The sequence below is a fragment of the Salvelinus fontinalis genome, chromosome 37 (genome assembly GCF_029448725.1).
Source record: "Salvelinus fontinalis isolate EN_2023a chromosome 37, ASM2944872v1, whole genome shotgun sequence".
Lineage (NCBI taxonomy): Eukaryota > Metazoa > Chordata > Actinopteri > Salmoniformes > Salmonidae > Salvelinus > Salvelinus fontinalis.
Window position 1 is genome coordinate 16,758,192 of NC_074701.1, and position 20,927 is coordinate 16,779,118.

Here is a 20,927-nt window from a genome sequence, read left to right on the forward strand (position 1 = left end):
TAGACTGGCCTCCTGTCTATTTGTTCCACTAAAGATTATAGTTAGCCTTACACTGTACACATGCGAGATACAAAGAATAACAGATGCAAACTACAATTGGAAAAAGTTTATTAGGGAGAAAAATTGGGTGATGCAGTAGAACATCATCTCTATCACTCAACAGACATTAACACACCTCACCTCATGCTTACTGCATGCATCTTGGGATGGGCTGGATTTGCAGGGGCTTGACAAAGCTGTCAAAAGTGAAAACGGCATAGAAACACAGAAAAACACAGAAATACAGTACAAGCCATGATGGTAGAAGGCTAGAAGCTAAATGAACAACCTGTGGCTGTCCTGATGAGCAATGAGTCACATCAACATGCTGAAAAGCTAAACAATACTCAAACTCTCCGTCGTGTTTACCTGTTCTCCTCATGGACAAAATGTGTTATTTTGCAGCTTTTTGAATAAGCTACACACTTGTAGTGTGATTGCACAATATACTATGCCCCTTAAATTAATCATCATGAAAAAAGTAAGTGTAAGCATAAATCAGAGTTATGGTAGCCTATTGTGTTTACTTTCACTCCTTCTCTGTCTGTCTGTCTGTCTGTCTGTCTGTCTGTCTGTCTGTCTGTCTGTCTGTCTGTCTGTCTGTCTGTCTGTCTAAATTAAAGAGCCCAATATTGAGCTACGTGGTTCATTTCATACACACTTTCCTATTAATTAATTAAACCCAAGGAAAAGCTGATTGCATCCCAAACCTTTCAAAAAAAGTTATGGTTTTTGTTTATGTAATTGTATATATTCGTGCGTGGTCTTTATCTGCACATCTGGGTCTGTGGGGCATGCTATTCACAGGTCGTCAGTCTCCCCATCGAAGGGCATGGCGTCCAACTCGATGTGGATGCTGCTGGGCTCACCGCTCCCCACCCAGCCTATAGGAGTGCGGTTGAAGGAGGGTCGAGCGCCAATCTCATGCTGGTATACCATAGCCAGTTCAGGCTCATCATGGGCCACCTCATGGGTGTCTGGCAGCTGGAAGGTCATGAGCTGCGAGGCCTTATCAAAGCCCCCAAACGGTGTAGCACTCCTAAGATAGATAAAGTGATGGGCAACAAAAGAAGATGAGGAAAATAAACGAAATAAATCTTCTAAGGCAACTTCTGTACATGTGTGTCACATACATGGATGGACAATATAAGAGTCTGAGTTTGATAGTAAATGGGTGGGCTCCATTACTTCATGCTCTTTTCAAATATATATATACTTTTAGATGCTATGGAGTCAACCATGCAAAGCATAGAGGGGACTGTACCTGTTGAAAGACTTGAACTTGGGCAGATCATGGTGGGCATGGGGGCCCGGCATATGATATCTCATGCTGGATGTCAGCTCCTGGTTGCCCTTCATGGCCTTTTCCCATGGTGATACGTATGAGGGGACATAATCATGCCTCTTCTTGGCCTTGTCTAAGGCAACCTCTACTCCATGACTACCTGTAGGAAGAAAACAGTGAGTCAGGAAAACAGATATTCTATCACATGATGTTCAAGCCTCTTTGGAATAAATCTCCAGGAAAAGTCAAGTCAGGCAAAATCTGATATATTGATTGCACTGCACTCCATTCATTCAAAATAACTTTTTCTAGTTGATATGAGCGGATACTGACCATGACCATGTTCTCCTGGAGCAACATCATCATGATGTGCATGTCCATGGTGTCCATGCTCATGTCCATGCTCATGTCCATGCTCATGACCCTGCTCATGTCCCTGACCATGACCATGACCATGCCCATCTTTGCCTGGTTTGGGAGGGGGCACAGGAGGGCCTGCCTTCTTCTCCACCATGTGGCCACTAGCGTCCAACATCATTGTGCCACCCAGGCTGGGGACCAACTTCTGGAAGTTCTCCTGAAACGAAACACACAAGTAAGACAAGCTTCCAACCTGGGTGGTTGTTGAAATATATATTGATAGCCTCAACATTGTGTTCATTTCCCTATCTATCCATGGGTTGTACTTCCTTCCCTCATCCATTGCCAATTTTCACTGCAATTGTTTTACGTAAAGGCTCTTTGGACAGAATTTCTACATGAACTATATATAATACTAACATGTATTATTGTTATATCAAGTTTTTAATTTTGACTTGGATGATTGACCTCCTTTTTCTTACCATAGACTCACTGCCGAAGAGGTCAGGGTTGTTCTCGTATATGAACTTCTCCACACGCTTCTGCCTCCTCTGGAACATCTTGGAGCCCTTATTGGTGAAGAGGTTCAGCTCTTCCAGCATGGTGTCCTTGGGAGTCTTGATCTTCGTCCCCAGGTCAAACTCTGACGCCTCAGGCTCTGACTCATACTCTGCAGATGAGAAATGTTCACACTGTCTATTCATTTCTCTTGTTGTTTCTCTACATTGTACTGTATGAACATACTGTATAAGGCTCTATTCCATTAAACTTGTAGACCAGGTTTCCGGGATAAATCAAAAACATAATTATTCTGGTTCAGCAATTGTTCAAACTTGGATTATTGGACTCAACAATGTCTGCAGTGTGATAGAAAAATACACTCAGCAATGTATCTCCCTATGCAGAAAGAATCTTACCTGTTTGGTTTGAATTGGTTCTACGGTTTGCTTAGCATTGTTTGAATGAATGTTAAAGTACTTTGCGTGCATCATCTTTCACCTAGAAAACACATCTGTGTGGGTGTGACGTGATCTCTACATCTCAGCAGAAATTACACTCAGTGCAGATGGTTGCCTAGGAGGGGGATGCTCTCAGATTCTTGGTATCATTACGGTGGAAAATTCATAAATCTCTCTGCCCAAAGATGAACTGGCTGTTCTTCAACAATGTGGAGGAGAGAGAGCAGAGAACAGCTCATCCCCGAGTTTGGGCCTGACTCTGACTGAGGCTTTATGGCTTTATGAGGTAAGGCCTGAGTCGTTTTCATGTCTGTGTTGTCAATATTTGTTCTGTTCTCAGTGCTTATGATCCATTGGTCAGATGTCACAGGGTGTTGAGACCGAGAGGATGAGTGAAGGGAGAAAGTCTTCAATCCGTAACACTGCACAGGGAAGATGTTCCACAACAATTCTAAAGTTATGGAGTAATACAATGCAGTAATACAGTGCAGTAATACAATACCGATATAACAGTAGGCTATACTACTAATATGATACATATGTGTCTTTTATACTTTTTTTGTAGTAGCCTAATCATTCTTTGCTTTGTTCTTTATCTATCTATCTATCTACGGTAAGCTCTTATGTAAAATGTTCTCTGTGTGTAAAAAAAAAAACAGGTTTTCAGATAGCAGCTGATTATTTACATAGCACCACCAGGCCTTAGAACTTTGTTATGAGAACATTCATCCCACACCGTTTTAACAAAGCACATCCTCTCAACATTACATCCTTTTAATTCCTGCTAAGAAGTTCTTGCCACCCGTTTCCATTGTAGGAATTGTCACTAGATAAACACACATTAACTCTGATTCAATTTGGTGGATTTAATAATTTAGCATTCCTGTTTGTTTCCCTGGCAATAAATTCTGCAGTTCAAAAGGACTATGCTTGTGTCTCAATGACATTTGTGGCATTACGATTTTGTAATGTTTGACAGTACCATTTTTATGTTGACATTAAAAGTCAACACTAGTTATGTGATTCAAATATGATTTCTGTCTATTTCTGTTATAAGCTACAACAGACGTGGCTTCTCTTGTGGAGGGGAATACGTTTGAACGCTGCAGCTAGCTGGCACAGCCACAAAATCATAACATCTGATTGTAAACCTAACCCTAACCTTAAAAGGGGCAATGCAGTTAAAAACGTGATTTTATGTAAATATCTTCAAATGTTTTCCTAACGCCCACATGATCAGACTGAGCATTTCACAGGTCAAAGGAGTCTCAGGGAAATACATGATACAAATATATTGTGGAGTTATTTTCATTAAATAAGCACACACGGTGATTTATTAGACATGCAGTGATGATTTCCAAATAAAATGACAAAGATTGCATGGGGACTTGAACCCCAACCGTAACCACACTTCTTACAAATATGCTTAACCCTAACCTTACATTCATTTCATAACTTTTTACAATACAGCCTATTTGGACTTTGCAGCTAGCCCATCTTGCGAAGATCGCTCAGTTCTGTGTTAAGGACAAGATTTATCTCAATAAACATGAACCTGCTGTTAAAACACAGCTCTCTGCTTAGGCCTTATTGCTATATCTGTCAGGACACATTACACAAAAAAAGTATTTAGTGCACAGCACAACTGAAGTGTAAGGGCAACATAAATGTACACTTTACTGATGTCAACGGAGACTACCATATTTACTTGCATGCAGATCTGGAGCACTTCATGGATGGAGGGGAAAAACACCTGCATCATTTTCATTAAAAATCATCATGCCATCGCTGGTTAATGAAGCATGGATCCTAACAGCTGAGAGGGAGGGGAGAGTAAACCATTACTGCGATGATTGTAAAGGAGAGATCGTATTTGTGCTGTGAATTCTATGAGATAAATGTTTGTGTGTGTGACAGGGCGCTAGTCATTAGGACATGTTAAGTGTATCCGTGTGGAGGAGCCTCTTTGACAAGTGTCCCCCTGCCTGCCCTCTTGGTTTACCAATTAGTGCAGTATGTTACTCTTGATAATACCACAGGCTCATATTGATAAATGTTACTGATTAGAATTTAATGTATGGTACTGTGCGGTCTCTCACATAACTTGGGAGATCTCCTTATTATCTTTTTTTAATGATGTGTGAGCAATGTACCTTTGTACATGCAATGTATTGTGTTTATGAGGTCACATGTTCGTGCCTTACCATCTTGAGTGACATGTGACAGGTCAGTGATGATCTTAGAGGGCTTTTTCCGCTTGTTAGGTGGGGCAGGTGTTCCATGAGGCATGACTGCAGACTGAGAACACATGTAAACAGGAAGTTAGAAAAGGTCACAGAACATACCAAGCTACTGTATAATATGTCTGGATTTAGCTTATATATATACAGTCCATTTTAGAATAATAGTGAAGATATCAAAACTATGAAATAACACATATGGAATCATGTAGTAACCAAAAAAGTGTTAAACAAATCAAAATATATGTTATATTTGAGATTATTCAAAGTAGCCACCCTTTGCCTTGATGAATGCATTTCAATTAACAGGTGTGCCTTGTTAAATCAATCAGTTGTGTTGTGACAAGGGAGGAGTGGTATACAGAAGATAGCCCTATTTGGTAAAATACCAACTTCATATTATGGCAAGAACAGTCAAATAAGCTAAGAGAAACGACAGTCCATCATTACTTTAAGACATGAAGGTCAGTCATTCCGGAACATTTCAAGAACTTTGAAAGTTTCTTCAAGTGCAGTCGCAAAAACCACCAAGCGCTATGATGAAAGGAAGACCCAGAGTTACCTCTGCTGCAGAGGATAAGTTCATTAGAGTTAACTGTACCTCAGATTGCAGCCCAAATAATTTCTTCACAGAGTTCAAGTAACAGACACAACTCCATCTCAACATCAACTGTTCAGATGTTACTGCATGAATCAGGCCTTCATGGTCAAATTGCTGCAAACAAACCACTACTAAATTATTTTTTATTTTACTAGGCAAGTCAGTTCAGAACAAATTCTTATTTTCAATGATGACCTAGGAGCAGTGGGTTAACTGCCTTGTTCAGGGGCAGAACAACAGAATTGTACCTTGTCAGCTCAGGGATTCGATCTCGCAACCTTTCGGTTACTTGTCCAACGCTCTAACCACCAGGCTACGCTGCTACGCTGCCGATACCAATAATAAGAAGAGACTTGCTTGGTCCAAGAAACTCGAGCAATGGACATTAGACTGGTGGAAATCTGTCCTTTGGTCTGATGAATCCAAATTTGAGATTTTTGGTTCCAACCGCTGTGTCTTTGTGAGATGCAGAGTAGGTGAACAGATGATCTCCGCATGTGTATTTTCCACCATGAAGCATGGAGGACGACGAGTGAAGGACCATAGAGTGAAGGAAAAGCAGCCAACAAGTACTCAGCATATGTGGGAACTCTTTCAAGACTGTTGGAAAAGCATTCCAGGTGAAGCTGGTTGAGAGAGTAACAAGTGTGCAAAGCTTTCATCAAGGCAAAGGGTGGCTACTTTGAAGAATCTCAAATATAACATATATTTTGATTTGTTTAGCACTTTTTTGGTTACTACATGATTCCATATGTGTTATTTCATAGTTTTGATGTCTTCACTATTATTCTACAATGTATAAAATAATACAAATAAAGAAAAACCTTTGAATGAGTGGGTGTGTCCAAACGTTTGACTGGTACTGTATATATATGTGTATATATGGTCTCTCTGTAGCCACTCATTAGCAGAAAAAACTAATTGTGGAAAAGAAAGTGTTTCTGTTCAAGGCAGCACAGAGAGAGGAGATCGGGGATTGGAGTCCCTCTAGTGATAATCTCTAACCATTGCACTATGTTGGGACCCACACTTATGAGGCCATGAAGAACACGTGCAGACTGCCCTCTGCTCCTTTTCCAAGTTCAGAGTGGCTTCAGATCCATAACATTCCCCGAGCCAACAGATGTCCGTCCGTGAGAAATCATATAGCCCACTGTAAATTTCTGTTTTGTTTGGTCTGACAACTCTAGAAATTAGAAAGGTTTAACACAGAGTATACTGTAGGCCTACAGTGGTTGCAGTAAACACATTCCTCTTCATGAGCTGATGAGCACAAATTACCAAGCCTTTCAGATCAATCCAATTTGCAGTAAACACATCGATCCAATTTGATGGATACGATGAACATGGCTGTAATCATAGATTCTTAAAGTAGGTAGAAATCTGACACAGGAACTCTGTAGTCTAGGTTGCTAGGTGAAGCTTGAAGACCTCAGTTGGGATACAGAACAAGCACCACGCCACCTAGCATGTTTATGTCTCACAGAGCTCTTTTCTATGTACTGTAGTTCTCCTTTAAGCCATACTGTTCTGTACCTACTGAGAGTCTGCAGCTTCTTTAAGACCCACTCTGTGGCAAACTTCGCATCACATCGACTGACTGTAACCTAATCCACCAGAGCTATTTTCAGCCAAGACCTTTTAGCGACGAGTAGTGGCGTCAGTGTACTATCAGATGTGTGAGACGCAATGGACACTCATATACAAACACATACACATTGGCACAATTGTCAAGAGAATGAGCTAATCTTCCCAAAATTAAAATGAAGATGTTGAGGGGTGAGAGGTGGGTGGATTGGAGAAGGGATTGTGGGGGAGGACTTTGTAAATCCCCTGTAAAATTATCACCAGCTGAGGACCCCAGTACTCAGGTTTCCCCTCCCCAGCTGGGTATTCCAGGCTTTGCACACCATATAAAATGTGCTATTGGACAAAGGGGAGCAGTCAGCACATTATCTCAGAGCCTGCCTGCGTCTTTGAGTGATGGGCAAATTCTAAAAATGTTCAATGAACATCAAGATCACTTCACCATGCCTTCAAAAGCACTTTATATCCCATAAATGAATAAATAATGCATTCCTTATTGAGTCACGGTCTTCAAACATAATTTCAATTCTGCAGTTATTTTTTAATGCTATAGGTGAAGCTTTTGCACAACTGTATTTACTTTCCAGTTTGCCGTTGACGGCCAAGTCATGCATGCAATTGGTTAGTACAATCAAGCTGATGGCATGATCCACTCACCCAGTTTTTTTAAATCCTTATGTTCAAGGAGGTCTAGTAATACCAGTAGGAGATGAAGGCTTCAGGTTAATCTTAATCAGAAGTTTACAAATCCCAGGGTGCCTCTGACCTGTGGCTGGACTCAGATCCCAGGGAGTGCGAAATCCACCCTGAGCTTGGATGGCAGATCTTTGATGGGGGGCTGGAGGGAAGGGGGGGGTGAGGTTGGGGTAAAAGTAAAAGTGGGGGATGGGGGGTGAAAGTGCTGATGGGGCTATCAAGAGATGGTCCGGGGGGCCTATGTATAGAACCGGTGCAGAGTGAGGGGGGAGTCTAAACTTAGTTATAATAGAGCCTCAAAGGACGGAGGAGTGTCTGAGGGTGTGATTTGGGGTTGGCGTCATTGGTTTGCCTATTTTCACCTTCATTAATTAACTCCAACCTTCCAATAGATTATCAGTTTTCTGTCAGGCAGAGGCGTCCTTGCTGTTCTATGGTATTTATGGTCATATAGCCTCCTAAACCAAAGTGGGTGCTGATTTGTTGGCTCAGACAAATCCACAGCTCTCTCCATGGCTTAATGGCTGAACGTTATTTCATATATGTGCCTGTTAGTGTTATTCGATCCAAACGTTAGACCAGGGTGTGATATTTTGTAGATTGGTTACTTTACATACTCAATTCGTAGATCACTTCAAGTTCTCCCATTTAAGCATGTCTGTACAAATGTGTACTCCGTATCACAGTGAAAGCCAGGGTAATGTAGCCTACTGTAGGAAAAAAGAAAAAAAGTCAGGCCAAAACGAAGAGTGAAGAACAAAAATCAAAGTGAAGAGTGCCATCACACATCTCACCCCCACATTCATATTCGCTCTTTGTGATGATTCATTTTACAGTCATTGTCGCAGCTTCTCTCTCCCCTGTGTGCTCACTAGAAGAGAAGTGAGTAAAATGTACCATTTGCACTTTGCCTCTTCATTTGAAACATTTCCGTTAGTAAGGGAGGTTAACAGTGACTCAGGAGGCCTGAATTTTTAACCTTGACATCTGACCTTGCGGCTTGCAGTGCTTCACTGTTAGCACCAGGAGCTTATCTACTAAGATTGAAGGAAGGGTTATGTTATGGTGAATTGTTGTGTTACAGGAAACAAATCAATTAATCACAAATAAAAACTGCTGGCATAATATTGTATAATATACTGTATTTCCCAGCTGATAATGGATATCCGTTATTCATTTCCCACTGTTCTCATTTATATCTCAAAACCTCACCCTCTGCATTGGACCCAAGAACGTTTTTTTCTGCACTCAACATTTCAGCCTTGGAATATCCGTCACAGACATAGGCTACTACTGTAATACCATTTCCTCATATCATAATATTTTCTCCCCAATTGCGATCTTGTCTCATCGCTGCAACTCTCCAACGGGCTCGGGAGAGGCAAATGTCGAGTAATGCATCCTCTGAAATATGACCCGCCAAACCGCGCTTCTTAACACCCGCCCGCTTAACCCGGAAGCCAGCTGCACCAATGTGTTGGAGGAAACGCCGTTCAACTGACGAGCGAGGTCATCCTGCAGGCACCCGGCCCACCACAAGCAGTCGCTAGAGCGCGATGAGCCAATTAAAGCCCCCACGGCTAAAACCTCCCCTAACACGGACGACGCTGGGCCTATTGTGCGCTGGCCCAATGGGACTTCCGGTCACAGCCAGTTGTAACACAGCCTGGGATCGAACCCGGGTCTGTAGTGAAGCCTCAAGCACTGCACCTTAGACCGCTACACCACTCGGGAGGCCTCCTCATATCATATTCTGACTGGAATGTAAAAATGGGGGCGTTGAGCAGCCATAAATACTTTCTGGATATTAACAGCCCTATATATAGGTGGCAAATGGAAAAGATGCCAGCTAAATGTCTCCACCAGACTGTCTGTTTTTTAGCATAGGATGTATGGGTTTGTAGTACCCTTCACCAACATGTTGTGCCATAGTGCTAAGGGGTTTCAGAATGAGTTGAAAAATACAGCCCATAGCACCATCATGTGGTGAATGGTTGTCAGGATTTCACTGTTACGTGTATATGCATTCACTAGTTTACATATTGTGGAAATAGAGATTGAGCGGATATAATTGAGTCTTTTTGATATCCTACTATTAGACCATGATAACATTATTTGGGACCGTTTCCTGGACACAGATTAAGTGTAGTCCTTGACTAAAAAGCATGATCAGTAGAAATTCTCTATCACTGTCAAATGTTTGGTCCACAACTGGGCTTAATCTGTGTCAGAGAAACTGTCCTTATATGTTTAACTCTCTAATATAATCCATATGTTATTGGCAGACAACCTGGGAAAATGAAAGCTCTATTTAAAATCAAATCTAATTTTATTTGTCACATGCGCAGAATACAACAGGTGTAGACTTAACCGTGAAATGCTTGCTTACGAGCCCTTCCCAACGATGCAGAGAAATATAGTGTCACGTTCTGACCATAGTTCTTGTGTGTTTTGCTTGTTTTAGTGTTGGTCAGGACGTGAGCTGGGTGGGCATTCTATGTTGTGTGTCTAGTTTGTCTGTTTCTATGTTTGGCCTAATATGGTTCTCAATCAGAGGCAGGTGTTTTGTGTTGTCTCTGATTGGGAATCATATATAGGTGGCTTGTTTTGTGTTGGGGTTTGTGGGTGGTTGTTTCCTGTCTCTGTGTTTTCCCTGCACCAGATAGGGCTGTATCGGTTTGCCACATTTGTTATTTTGTATCGTTGTAAGTTTTCGTCTTGTTGATTAAATCATGTTGAACACGGAATGCGCTGCGTCTTGGTCCGATCCCTGCTACACCTCCTCTTCAGACGAAGAGGAGGAAGGCTGCTGTTACAAATAGTAACATAGGAGGAATAAAATACACAAGAATGGAGTTATATACAGAGATTACCAGTACCAGATCAATGTGTATGTACATTAAGGCAGGGTATAGTGACAAGGCATCAGGATAGATAATAATGATAATAACAATAAGACTAAAATAAAGAACAGAGTAGCAGCAGCATATGATGAGAGTATAGTTTGTGTTGTGTCAGTTTGCGTGTGTGTGTTGTGTGGCTGTACGTATGTAGTGTATGTGAATGTGTGGTGTTTGTGTGAGCGTGTCAGTGTAGTGTGCGTGTGTGTGTGTGTGTGAATGTGTATATATAGTCTTATGAGTGTGTATAGAGTCAGTGCAAGATAGGGTCAGTGCAGATAGTCCGGGTAACCATTCATGAACTATTTAGCAGTCTTATGGCCATTTAGCAGTCTTATGTCTTGGGCGTAGAAGCCGTTTCAGAACCTGTTGGTCCGAGAGCCGATGATCCGGTACCGATTGTCAGAGAGTAGCAGAGTGAAGAGTCTATGGCTTGAGTGTCTGGAGTCTTTGGCATTTTTTCGGCCTTCCTCTGACACCGCCTGATATAAGGTTCAGGGATGGCAGGGAGCTCGGGCCCCAGTGATGTACTGGGCTGTCCGCACCACCATCTATAGCGCTTTGCGGTAGAGGGTTGTGTATTTGCCATACCAAGCTTGTGATGCAGCCAGTAAAGATGCTCTCGATGGTGCAACTGTAGAACTTTGAGGATCCGAGAGCCCATGCCAAATCTTTTCAGCCTCCTGAGGGGAAAAGGCTCTGCCGTGCCCTCTTCACGACTTTGAGGGTGTGCGTGGACCATGTTAAGTTCTTAGTGATGTGGATGCCAAGGAACTTGAAGCTCTCAACCCACTCCACTACAGCCCCGTCAATGTGGATGGAGGCGTGTTCTTCCCTCTTTCTCCTTTAGTCCACTATCAGCTCACTGGTCTTAAGTTTGTCGTCATGGCACCACACTTCTAAGTCTCTGACCTCCCCCCTGTAGGCTGTCTCGTCACAGTCTGTGATCAGTCCTACCACCATCATGTTGTCAGCAAACTTTATGGCGTTGGATTCATGCGTGGCCACATAGTCGTGGGTGAACAGGGAGTACAGGAGGGGACAAAGCACACACCCTTGAGGGGCCCCAGTGTTGAGGGTCAGCGGGGTGTTGTTGCCTACCCTCAACACCTGGGGCCAACCCGTCAGGAAGTCCAGGATCCAGTTACAGAGGAAGGTGTTGAATCCCAGGGTCCCTATCTTGGTGATGAGCTTGGAGGGGACTATGGTGTTGAATGAGCTGAAGCAGCATTTCCCCTCTTGTCCAGGTGGGAGAGGACAGTGTGAAGTGCAATTGAAATTGCGTCATCTATGGATCTGTTGGAGCGGTATGCAAATTGGAGTTGGTCCAGGGTGTTTGGGATGATGGTGTTGATGTGTCACAACCAGCCTTTCTAAGCACATCAGAATTACAGATGTGAGTGCTAAATGATAGTAATTTAGTCAGGTTACCTTGGAGTTCTTGGGAAAAGGGACAATGCTGGTCAGCTTGAAACATGTTGGGATTACAAGACTAGGAAAAGAAGAGATTGAAAATGTCAGTGAAAACACTTGCCATCTGGTCTGGGCATGTTTTAAGAACGCGCTATAGTATTCCATCTGGCCCGGCGGCCTTGCGAGTGCTAACCTGTTTAAAAGTTATACTCACATCGGCCATGGAGAGCGAGATCACACATCCGAAACAGGGACTTTCACGCAAGTTGTAATCCTCGAAACAAGCATAAAAGCAATTTCGTTTGGGAGTTCTGCATCGCTGGGCATCTCACGGCTGGGTTTCCCTTTGTAATCCGTTATTGTCTGCAAGCCCTGCCACATTCGACGGAGCTGGTGTATTAGGATTCTACCTTCTTCCTATATTGTCCTTGTGCATGTTTGATGTCTTGTCGGTCCATGTCCCCTTTCTTGTAAATGGTAGCTCTAGTCTTTAGCACAGCGAGGATACTGCCTGTAATCCATGGTTTTTGGTTTGGATACGTTCATATCGTCACTGTGGGGAAGACATCGTCTATGTGCTTTTTGATGAAGCCCGTGACTGATGTGATAAACACCTCAATGCTATTGGATGAATGCCGGAACATATGCCAGTCTGTACTGGCAAAACAGTCTTGTAGCCTCGCGTCTGCTTTATCGGACCACCAGTTCGTAAAAATTAATCATTGATATATTGGATTCACTTCTCCGTTTCAACCAAAAATTTAAGTTAAAGAATAGGACTAAGTCAAACTTTCCTTTTTGGTTGATATGGAGACATGAATCCAACATATCAGTTAATTTGTAGACAAACTGTTTTTTTATTTGTTTTATCCCCTTTTCTCCCCAATTTTCGTGGTATCCAATCGCTAGTAATTACTATCTTGTCTCATCGCTACAACTCCCGTACGGGCTCAGGAGAGACGAAGGTTGAAAGCCATGCGTCCTCCGAAGCACAACCCAACCAAGCCGCACTGCTTCTTAACACAGCGCACCTCCAACCCGGAAGCCAGCCGCACCAATGTGTCGGAGGAAACACCGTGCACCCTCCCCCCTCAGTTAGCGCGCACTGCACCTGGCCCGCCACATGAGTTGCTGAAGCGCGATGAGACAAGGATATCCCTACTGGCCAAACCCTCCCTAACCCGGACAACGCTAGGCCAATTGTACGTCGCCCCACGGACCTCCCAGTCGCGGCCGGCTGCAACAGAGCCTGGGCGCGAACCCAGAGACTCTGGTGGCGCAGCTAGCACTGCGATGCAGTGCTCTAGACCACTGCGCCACCCGGGAGGCCCTGACAAACTGGAATTTAAAGGCAGACTAAATCAGTGGCACATATCTAAAGAGAAGATAAATCACCTTAAAATTATTGATATTTGGTTGCGTTGACAATCAAACAAAATTCAATATCACTTTGAAGTGCAAGAAATGGTCTATCAAACATCAACAAGTTAACAAATGATATGTTGGATTCATGTCTCCAACTCAACCAAAAAATACAATTCGAAGAATGTGATTAAGCCAGTGGCTCAGATGGAATTCTCTCCTTTAAATGTTGATATTTTGTTGCATGGTCAACCAAACATAATTCATAATTTCTGTTATACAGTAAAGAGCCCAAAGTTAAGGCTCTTTTACAAACCAATATAACGTTCAACCTTATTAAAATGAGTAACATCCATGGACACATTGAAGTTACTGTAACTATACATTTCTTTATGTAATCATATAAAGCGTGCATGTTCAAGATAGCATGCATAGGTCACCGCAGGTCTGTGGACAACCTTAAATGACATTGATCACTCGCACCATGTACTTTTAGTGTAATCTCAACTCCAATCCTGGTCATTTGGTTCTGCTATTAGATGAAGCACAGTGATAACACATGCATCTGTTGTATAAATAAACAAAACATCTGACATTGTATTACCATTTGAACTTGGCTGTGCTTTTAATTGGTTGAAAGCACAGTTAAGACATTTAGGTGACAACTAAACCAAAAATCAGACGTTGTTTTTCCATTGGAATTTGGTTGTGATTTGAGATGGTTCAATGTAAAGCGATAACACATTGGAAATTCATCTAACTTTTGGCTGTCTTTTTGAGTGTGCGAATAAAGGTTGGAATCTCATATATCAATGGCTCAAACAAATACTACGCAATTATCCACGTTGAAATCACGTGATGTGCCCAGTTGGCGGGTTGCTATTCCATAGAACTATTTCATTTTGAATTTGTAAAAAAGGCATCGGTTTAAGAATATTCTATTTCTTTGTAGTCCTGTTTAGCTGTTTACATCAAACAGTTATATCAAATGTGTAGGCCTAGTTGGCCTGTATACAATGCATTCGGAAAGTATTCAGACCCCTTGACTTTTCCCACATTTTGTTACCTTCTTCTAAAATGTATTAAATTGTTTCCCCCCTCAGCAATCTACACACAATACCCCATAATGACAGAGCAAAAACATGTTTTGAAATTTAGGAAAATGTATTTAAAATAAATTGAAATATCACATTTACATAAATATTCAGACCCTTTACTCAGTACTTTGTTGAAGCACGTTCGTCAGCGATTACAGCAGCTAGTCTTCTTGGGTATGACGCTACAAGCTTGGCATACCTGTATTTGGGGAGTTTCTCCCATTCTTCTCTGCAGATCCTCTCAAGCTCTGTCAGGTTGGCTGGGGAGCGTTGCTGCAAAAAAAATTCAGGTCGCTACAGAGATGTTCGATCGGGTTCAAGTCCGGGCTCTGGCTGGGCCACTCAAGGACATTCAGAGACTTGTCCCGAAGCCACTCTTGGCTGTGTGCTTAGGGTCGTTGTCCTATTGGAAGGTGAACCTTCGCCCCAGTCTGAGGTCCTGAGCAGGTTTTCATCAAGGATCTTTTCGTACTTTGCTCCTTTCATCTTTGCCTCGATCCTGACTAGTCTCCCAGTCGCTGCAGCTGAAAAACATCCCCACAGCATAATGGTGCCACCACCATGCTTCACTGTAGGGATGGTGCCAGGTTTACTCCAGACGCGAGGCTTCGGATTCAGGCCAAAATGTTCAATCTTGGTTTCGTCAGACCAGAGAAACTTGTTTCTCATGGTCTGAGAGTCTTTAGGTGCCTTTTGGCAAACGCCAAGCCGGCTGTCATGTGCCTTTTACTGCGGAGTGGCTTCAGTCTGGCCACTCTACCATAAAGGCCTGATTGGTGGAGTGCTTCAGAGATGGTTGTACCCTTCCCCAGATCTGTGCCTCAACACAATCCTGTCTCGGCGCTCTACGGACAATTCCTTCAACTCCATGACTTGGTTTTTGCTCTGACATGCACTGTCAACTGTGGGACTTATATAGATAGGTGTGTGCCTTTCCAAATCATGCCCAATCAATTGAATTTACCACAGGTGGACTCCAATCAAGTTGTAGAAACATCTCGAGGATTATCAATTGAAACAGGAGGCACCTGCTCAATTTTGAGTCTCATAGCAAAGGGTCTGAAAATGTATGTAAATAAGATGTTTCTGTTTTTTTATTTTCAATAAAAACCTGTTTTCACTTTGTCATTATGGGATATTGTGTGTAGATTGCTGAGAAAAAATAATACTTCATCCATTTTAGAATAAGGCTGTAACGTATCAAAATGTGGAACAAGTCAAGGGGTCTGAATACTTTCCGAAGGCACTGTATAACCTACAGGTGTTTTTTGTGAGATAGTTCCACAGCAAATTGGCCAGGGTTGATTTATCATTGCAACATTTCTAGTGATTCATGAGTTAAATTCAACGCTCAGCGGTGTAAAGTAATCCCCAGTGTTGGTGTTAATAAGTAAATGATTGTTTTACACATGTGGAGAGTAAAACAGTTCCATCAAAATCATACACATATTTCCCATTTATGCTTTTCTTCAGGTAGATTTTTTGTTTTTAATATCTGTGTTTTTGAATGTACATTGATTGATTGATTAAATACTATGCTACAGAAACATAAATAACACACATTTTTCTAAACGAATCCAATCAGCTAGTTAGATTTATTGCACCTGTTACTGAAATGGTTGTTCCAGTTTAAATGGTTTAGGTAGTGTTTTTTAAAATCACGTTTCCGAACCATGACAGTCATTCTGAATGCAGGTTGCAGGTGAATAAAAATTCCAATTGTTGGATACCCTAACTCTGGCTGGATTCCAATAGGAATTACACATCACTTTGCAAGCAAGCACATTGTGACTTGCAGGCCTGATGTGGCCTGTAAACCAGGAGTTTCCTAACGCCACTGTGATAGGGTAGAACTAGGACATCAACTAGGCCAATACGTACGGCCTGCTCGTCGAACATCTCATTCTAAAGTCATGGGCATTGATATGGAGTTGGTCCCCCCTTTGCTGCTATAACAGCCCCCACTCTTCAGGGAAGGCTTTCCACTAGATGTTGCAACATTGCTGTGCGGACTTGCTTCCATTCAGCCACAAGAGCATTAGTGAGGTCGGTCACTGATGTTGGGCGATTAGGCCTGGCTCGCAGTCGGCATTCCTATTCATCCCAAAGGTGTTTGATGTGGTTGAGGTCAGGGCTCTGTGCAGGCCAATCAAGTTCTTCCACACCGATCTCAACAAACCATTTCTGTATGGACTTCGCTTTGTGCACGGGAGCATTGTCATGCTGAAACAGGAAAGGGCCTTCCCTAAACTGTTGCCACAAAGTTGGAATCACAGAATTGTCTATAATGTCATTGTATCTTGTAGCGTTAAGATTTTCCTTCACTGGTACTAAGGGGCCTAGCCCGAGCCATGACAAACATCCGCAGACCATTACTCCTCATCCACCAAAACATTACAGTTGGCACTATGCTTTGGGGCAGGTAGCATTCTCCTGGCATCCGCCAAACCCAAATTTGTACGTCGGACTGCCAGATTCTGAAGCGTGATTCATCACTCCAGAGAACGTGTTTTCACTGCTCCAGAGTCCAATGATGGCGAGCTTTACACCACTCCATTCGACGCTCGGCATTACGCAAGGTGACCTTAGGCTTGTGTGCGGCTGCTCGGCCATGGAAACCCATTTCATGAAGCTCCCAGCGAACAGTTATTGTGCTGACGTTGTTTCCAGAGGTAGTTTGGAAGTAGTAGTGAGTGTTGGTAGTGAGTGGTAGTGAGTGTTGTAACCGAGGACAGACAATTTTTAGGTGCTACATGCTTCAGCACTCAGCAGTCCCGTTCTGTGAGCTTGTGTGGCCGACCACTTCGCAGCTGAGCCGTTGTAGCTGCTAGACGTTTCCACTTCACAATAACAGCACTTACAGTTGACCGGGGCAGCTCTAGAAGGACAAATATTTGACAAACTGACTTGTTGGAAAGGTGGCGTCCTATGACGTGTGCTCGATTCTATACACCTGTCATCAACGAGTGTGGCTGAAATAGCCGAATCCACTCATTTGAAGGGGTGTCCACATGCTTTTGTATATATAGTGTGTATATTTGTGTCCGTTGCCAGCATGCATGCCTGGCTACACACATATTCTTGTTGCTAAAATGTACCGAACATCCATTGCATTTGTTATATAAAGAGCAATCGTGAGAATAAATTGTAACATTGTTTATTCAGTTCAGTTACATTGTATCGCAGACCTGTAGCCTACCACCGCTGATTGTTAGAGGACTGATGCTTGCGTACGTTATGTCAAGACCATAGGGAATCAACCGCCAATGATCCACTATTTTACACTTCAGTAGGCCTACAATAGATCTAGCCTATGCAGCACTGAATTAGTGGAAACCAAGACTTTTCTCAGGGCAGGCCTGGTTGTAGCTAGATATGCTTGAGTTGCATCAGGGACAATTTTAGAAATTTAGCTGACCCTAACCCTTTTCCTAACCTTAGCCTAATTCTCCTAAACTGCCACATGAATTATTCTAACCTGCCACGTTAATTCTCCTAACCTGCTGTGTATGTTCTACTAACCTGCTACGAAAGTCACTTCTGCTTATCAAACCGGCAGACCTGCCCTGAGAACAGTCTTGGTTTCCACTAATGAGGCATGTGCACTGTGACTCATGGAAAAGCAAGTCAGATTCTGTACTGGCTTCTTGGAACTGATATGACAGTTCTTCTCAATCGCTTTGGCTCAATTCTCAAATGATTTGTGAATTCTACATGTCATATATAGGACTGCACAACGACCTCATGCTGGTGGCAGAGCAGCAGTATTCAGCCATCAGCAAGAACAAGACATTTGCAACATGGTCATTGCCAACAAATCCATCAGGCTAAGAGAGATCCAAGTGCAATCATAAATGACAACAATATCTTCGCAAATATCCATTCTGTCAGCATTTCCAATATAGACAGAGTTTTGGGGAAAAAAATGAATGACTATGAAACAACTGTACAAGGTGCCATTTGAGAGGAATAGTGACAGAGTGAAGTACCAGTATGTCCAGGTAAACCATTGGTGTACACATGGTGCATTGTACAGGGAGTTTTACTGTACTTCAATGATGCCTGTATATACTTCTTGAAGTTGTAGATACCCATAAGAACCTAAAACATTTCTACTTTACTAAACTGTCTGATTCTAGAATAGTTTATATAAAACTAACTTTATATTTTGTTTCTGTGTTACTATATAGAGAATAATGGAGCTGGAAGGACATGAAATGACACACATTCTTGTTTTTGTGGACGAGGCTGCGTTCAATCTGGCCAAAAGCAGGAGACGTGGCCGCAATCTCATTGGACACCGAGCCACAATTGGCACACCAGGCCAACGTGGGGGCAATATTACAATGTGTGCTGCCATTTCTGAGAATGGTGGGAGAACACATATTCCACACATTGGGCCCTATAACACCCAACTTCTCCTTGCCTTCCTAAATACACTTTACAGAGACATAATACCAGAACACCAAAGAGGTTTAGTTAGACCAGATTTGTCAAATGATGTAATTGTGTGGGATAATGTCAGCTTCCACCGAACCAACATTGTTAGGGAATGGTTTGCTGCGCATGAAAGGATAACAATGGAGTTCCTTCCACCATCCTCCCCAATCCTGAATCTGATAGAAGAGTTTGTTTCAGCATGGAGGTGGAAAGTATATGACTATCGGGCACAAGATCAGATGTCTCTGTTAGATGCCATGAATGCTGCTTGTGAGGACATCACAGGCGATCATTGCAGGGGATGGTTGCGCCATGCAAGGAGATTTTATTCCCCCGGTGCATCGCAAGGGAAAACATCACATGTGAAGTTGACGAAAATCTCTGGCCAGACCAACAAGAGCGACAGGATGTCCAGCAAGAAGATGGGAACTTGTAGTGTTACGTACTGTGAGGAGGTACAATTTATTGTTTTTTACAGAACTACCGCAGGTTTTTTAATTTTTTTGTTGCATGGATGTCATTTTCTGGCAAATCTTCTGTTCACTATACTGTATATGACTTTACATGTAAGAAATATGTAAAAATGGACATGCAAATGTGAATTTTCTGTTTACAAAGAACAAAGCTGAAATGTGTATATAACAAACACTTCCTGGGTTGACTGCCATGGTGAAAACATCTCAACATTTTGACCAGTACGGCTCACAGGATGACAAAACCTTTCATTTTGGTGGCGTTGGCCAATTCACTGACACAATAACTAGGTTTTGAAGCATGAATTAAATATTTTGAGTCAGTTACTACATTTTGCAGACATGCAATAGAGTTGTGATGTCCCATAAAATAGTTGTGACAGTTGCACTTACAGTTTAGAGAATGTTAAGACTGTTTCAAAAAATGAACCAAAGCGATTGAGAAACTGTAACATGTCTTCATTGTATTCAGTTGGTAAGTAGCTGCATGTTTGTTACCTTTCGCTATTGAAACAGACAGACATAATTAATTTGACCAAATATTTAGGAAGAGGCCATTTAAATGGAGTCTGTGAATGAAGAAACCACATGGAAAAAGTGGTAATCAACTGAAAACCAAGTCAAAATAATGTTTTGTGTTGTAGGTTTCATGACGTTTTTATCTAAAACAAAGGAAATCATTTTAAGATTGTTCTATACATCAGCTGGGTTCTCAGTAAGCTTCAATAGGAGGTCTTAAACATGACATAAAAGTGTGTCCTTGTAGCTGTGTGGGCTAATATAGTCCACATGTTTGCCTTGGGATAACATGAGCCAATGGTTGAGCCAATGGCAAGTTGAGCAAATTTAAGTGTTTTCTATGAGGTAACAACAGGGCCTGGCCTATGTTAAAAGTGTTTTAAAAAGTAAGTTTGTTAGGTGTGTGTGTCTATGTTAAAATATGCATACAATTATTAAAAGACAAAAAAAGTGATTGTGATTGTGTTAAATTGTGTTTGGGAACTAACGATAGCCATGGTTTTAAAAAGGTAGTGGTAATATTTAATTCCATACAGATATTTGTAGGCGGCTCAACTTACCCCATATCCGGGGTAAGTTGTGCCAAGAGACCACATATTTTGGACAAACTATGTTTTCAAAACTGTAATGTTTACATGAATTCTGATTATTTCCAGGGATGTACAACATCCTGAAATATATGTATATATCTTTGTTAGAAAGAATACTGTATTTCCTTTATGAAGTGATGCTGAATGTAAAACATGGCTCAACTTACCCCTCTCCCCTAATTGAATTAGAGAAATATTAGTTATTTTAGGGAAACAATGGCACTGTCTTTGCGTGTAGCGTATTATCCCTGTTCATAGACTGGTTTTCTGTAGTACAAAACTGTTGTGTATCTGAGAATTTCAGTGTCACTCAGTGCTTTTTAATGACAGGGGGCAGTGTGGAATCAGAGGATTCAGACAATTGGA

The 20,927-nt window shown here is 42.1% G+C and overlaps 1 protein-coding gene across 2 annotated transcripts; it reads right to left on the reverse strand.

The window, feature by feature from the left end:
• Positions 1-91: 91 nt before the first annotated feature.
• On the reverse strand, positions 92-12,637 carry LOC129836254 (myozenin-1-like). 2 transcript variants are annotated; one of them, XM_055902172.1, is made up of 7 exons: positions 12,295-12,637; positions 12,099-12,159; positions 4,848-4,941; positions 2,167-2,354; positions 1,658-1,901; positions 1,304-1,484; positions 92-1,078 (listed from the first exon to the last, which is right to left on the reverse strand). In XM_055902172.1, exons 3-7 carry the CDS (start codon positions 4,930-4,932, stop codon positions 841-843), a joined length of 936 nt encoding a protein of 311 aa, XP_055758147.1. In that variant the 5' UTR covers positions 4,933-4,941; positions 12,099-12,159; positions 12,295-12,637; the 3' UTR covers positions 92-840. The 2 variants fall into 2 exon arrangements, with proteins under 2 accessions (XP_055758147.1, XP_055758146.1); XM_055902171.1 differs by lacking the exons at positions 12,099-12,159; positions 12,295-12,637 and adding an exon at positions 7,729-7,895.
• Between the last annotated feature and the right edge of the window lie 8,290 nt (positions 12,638-20,927).

Bases quoted from the DNA above. Each gene is read 5' to 3' on its own strand.
- LOC129836254 (XM_055902172.1), bottom strand. From the start codon at position 4,932: ATGCCTCATGGAACACCTGCCCCACCTAACAAGCGGAAAAAGCCCTCT. The intron at 1,902-2,166 runs GTAAGAAAAAGG...GTTTCGTTTCAG, and splicing joins TCTTCGGCAGTGAGTCTATG to GAGAACTTCCAGAAGTTGGT. The intron at 1,485-1,657 runs GTCAGTATCCGC...TTCTTCCTACAG, and splicing joins TCCAGGAGAACATGGTCATG to GTAGTCATGGAGTAGAGGTT.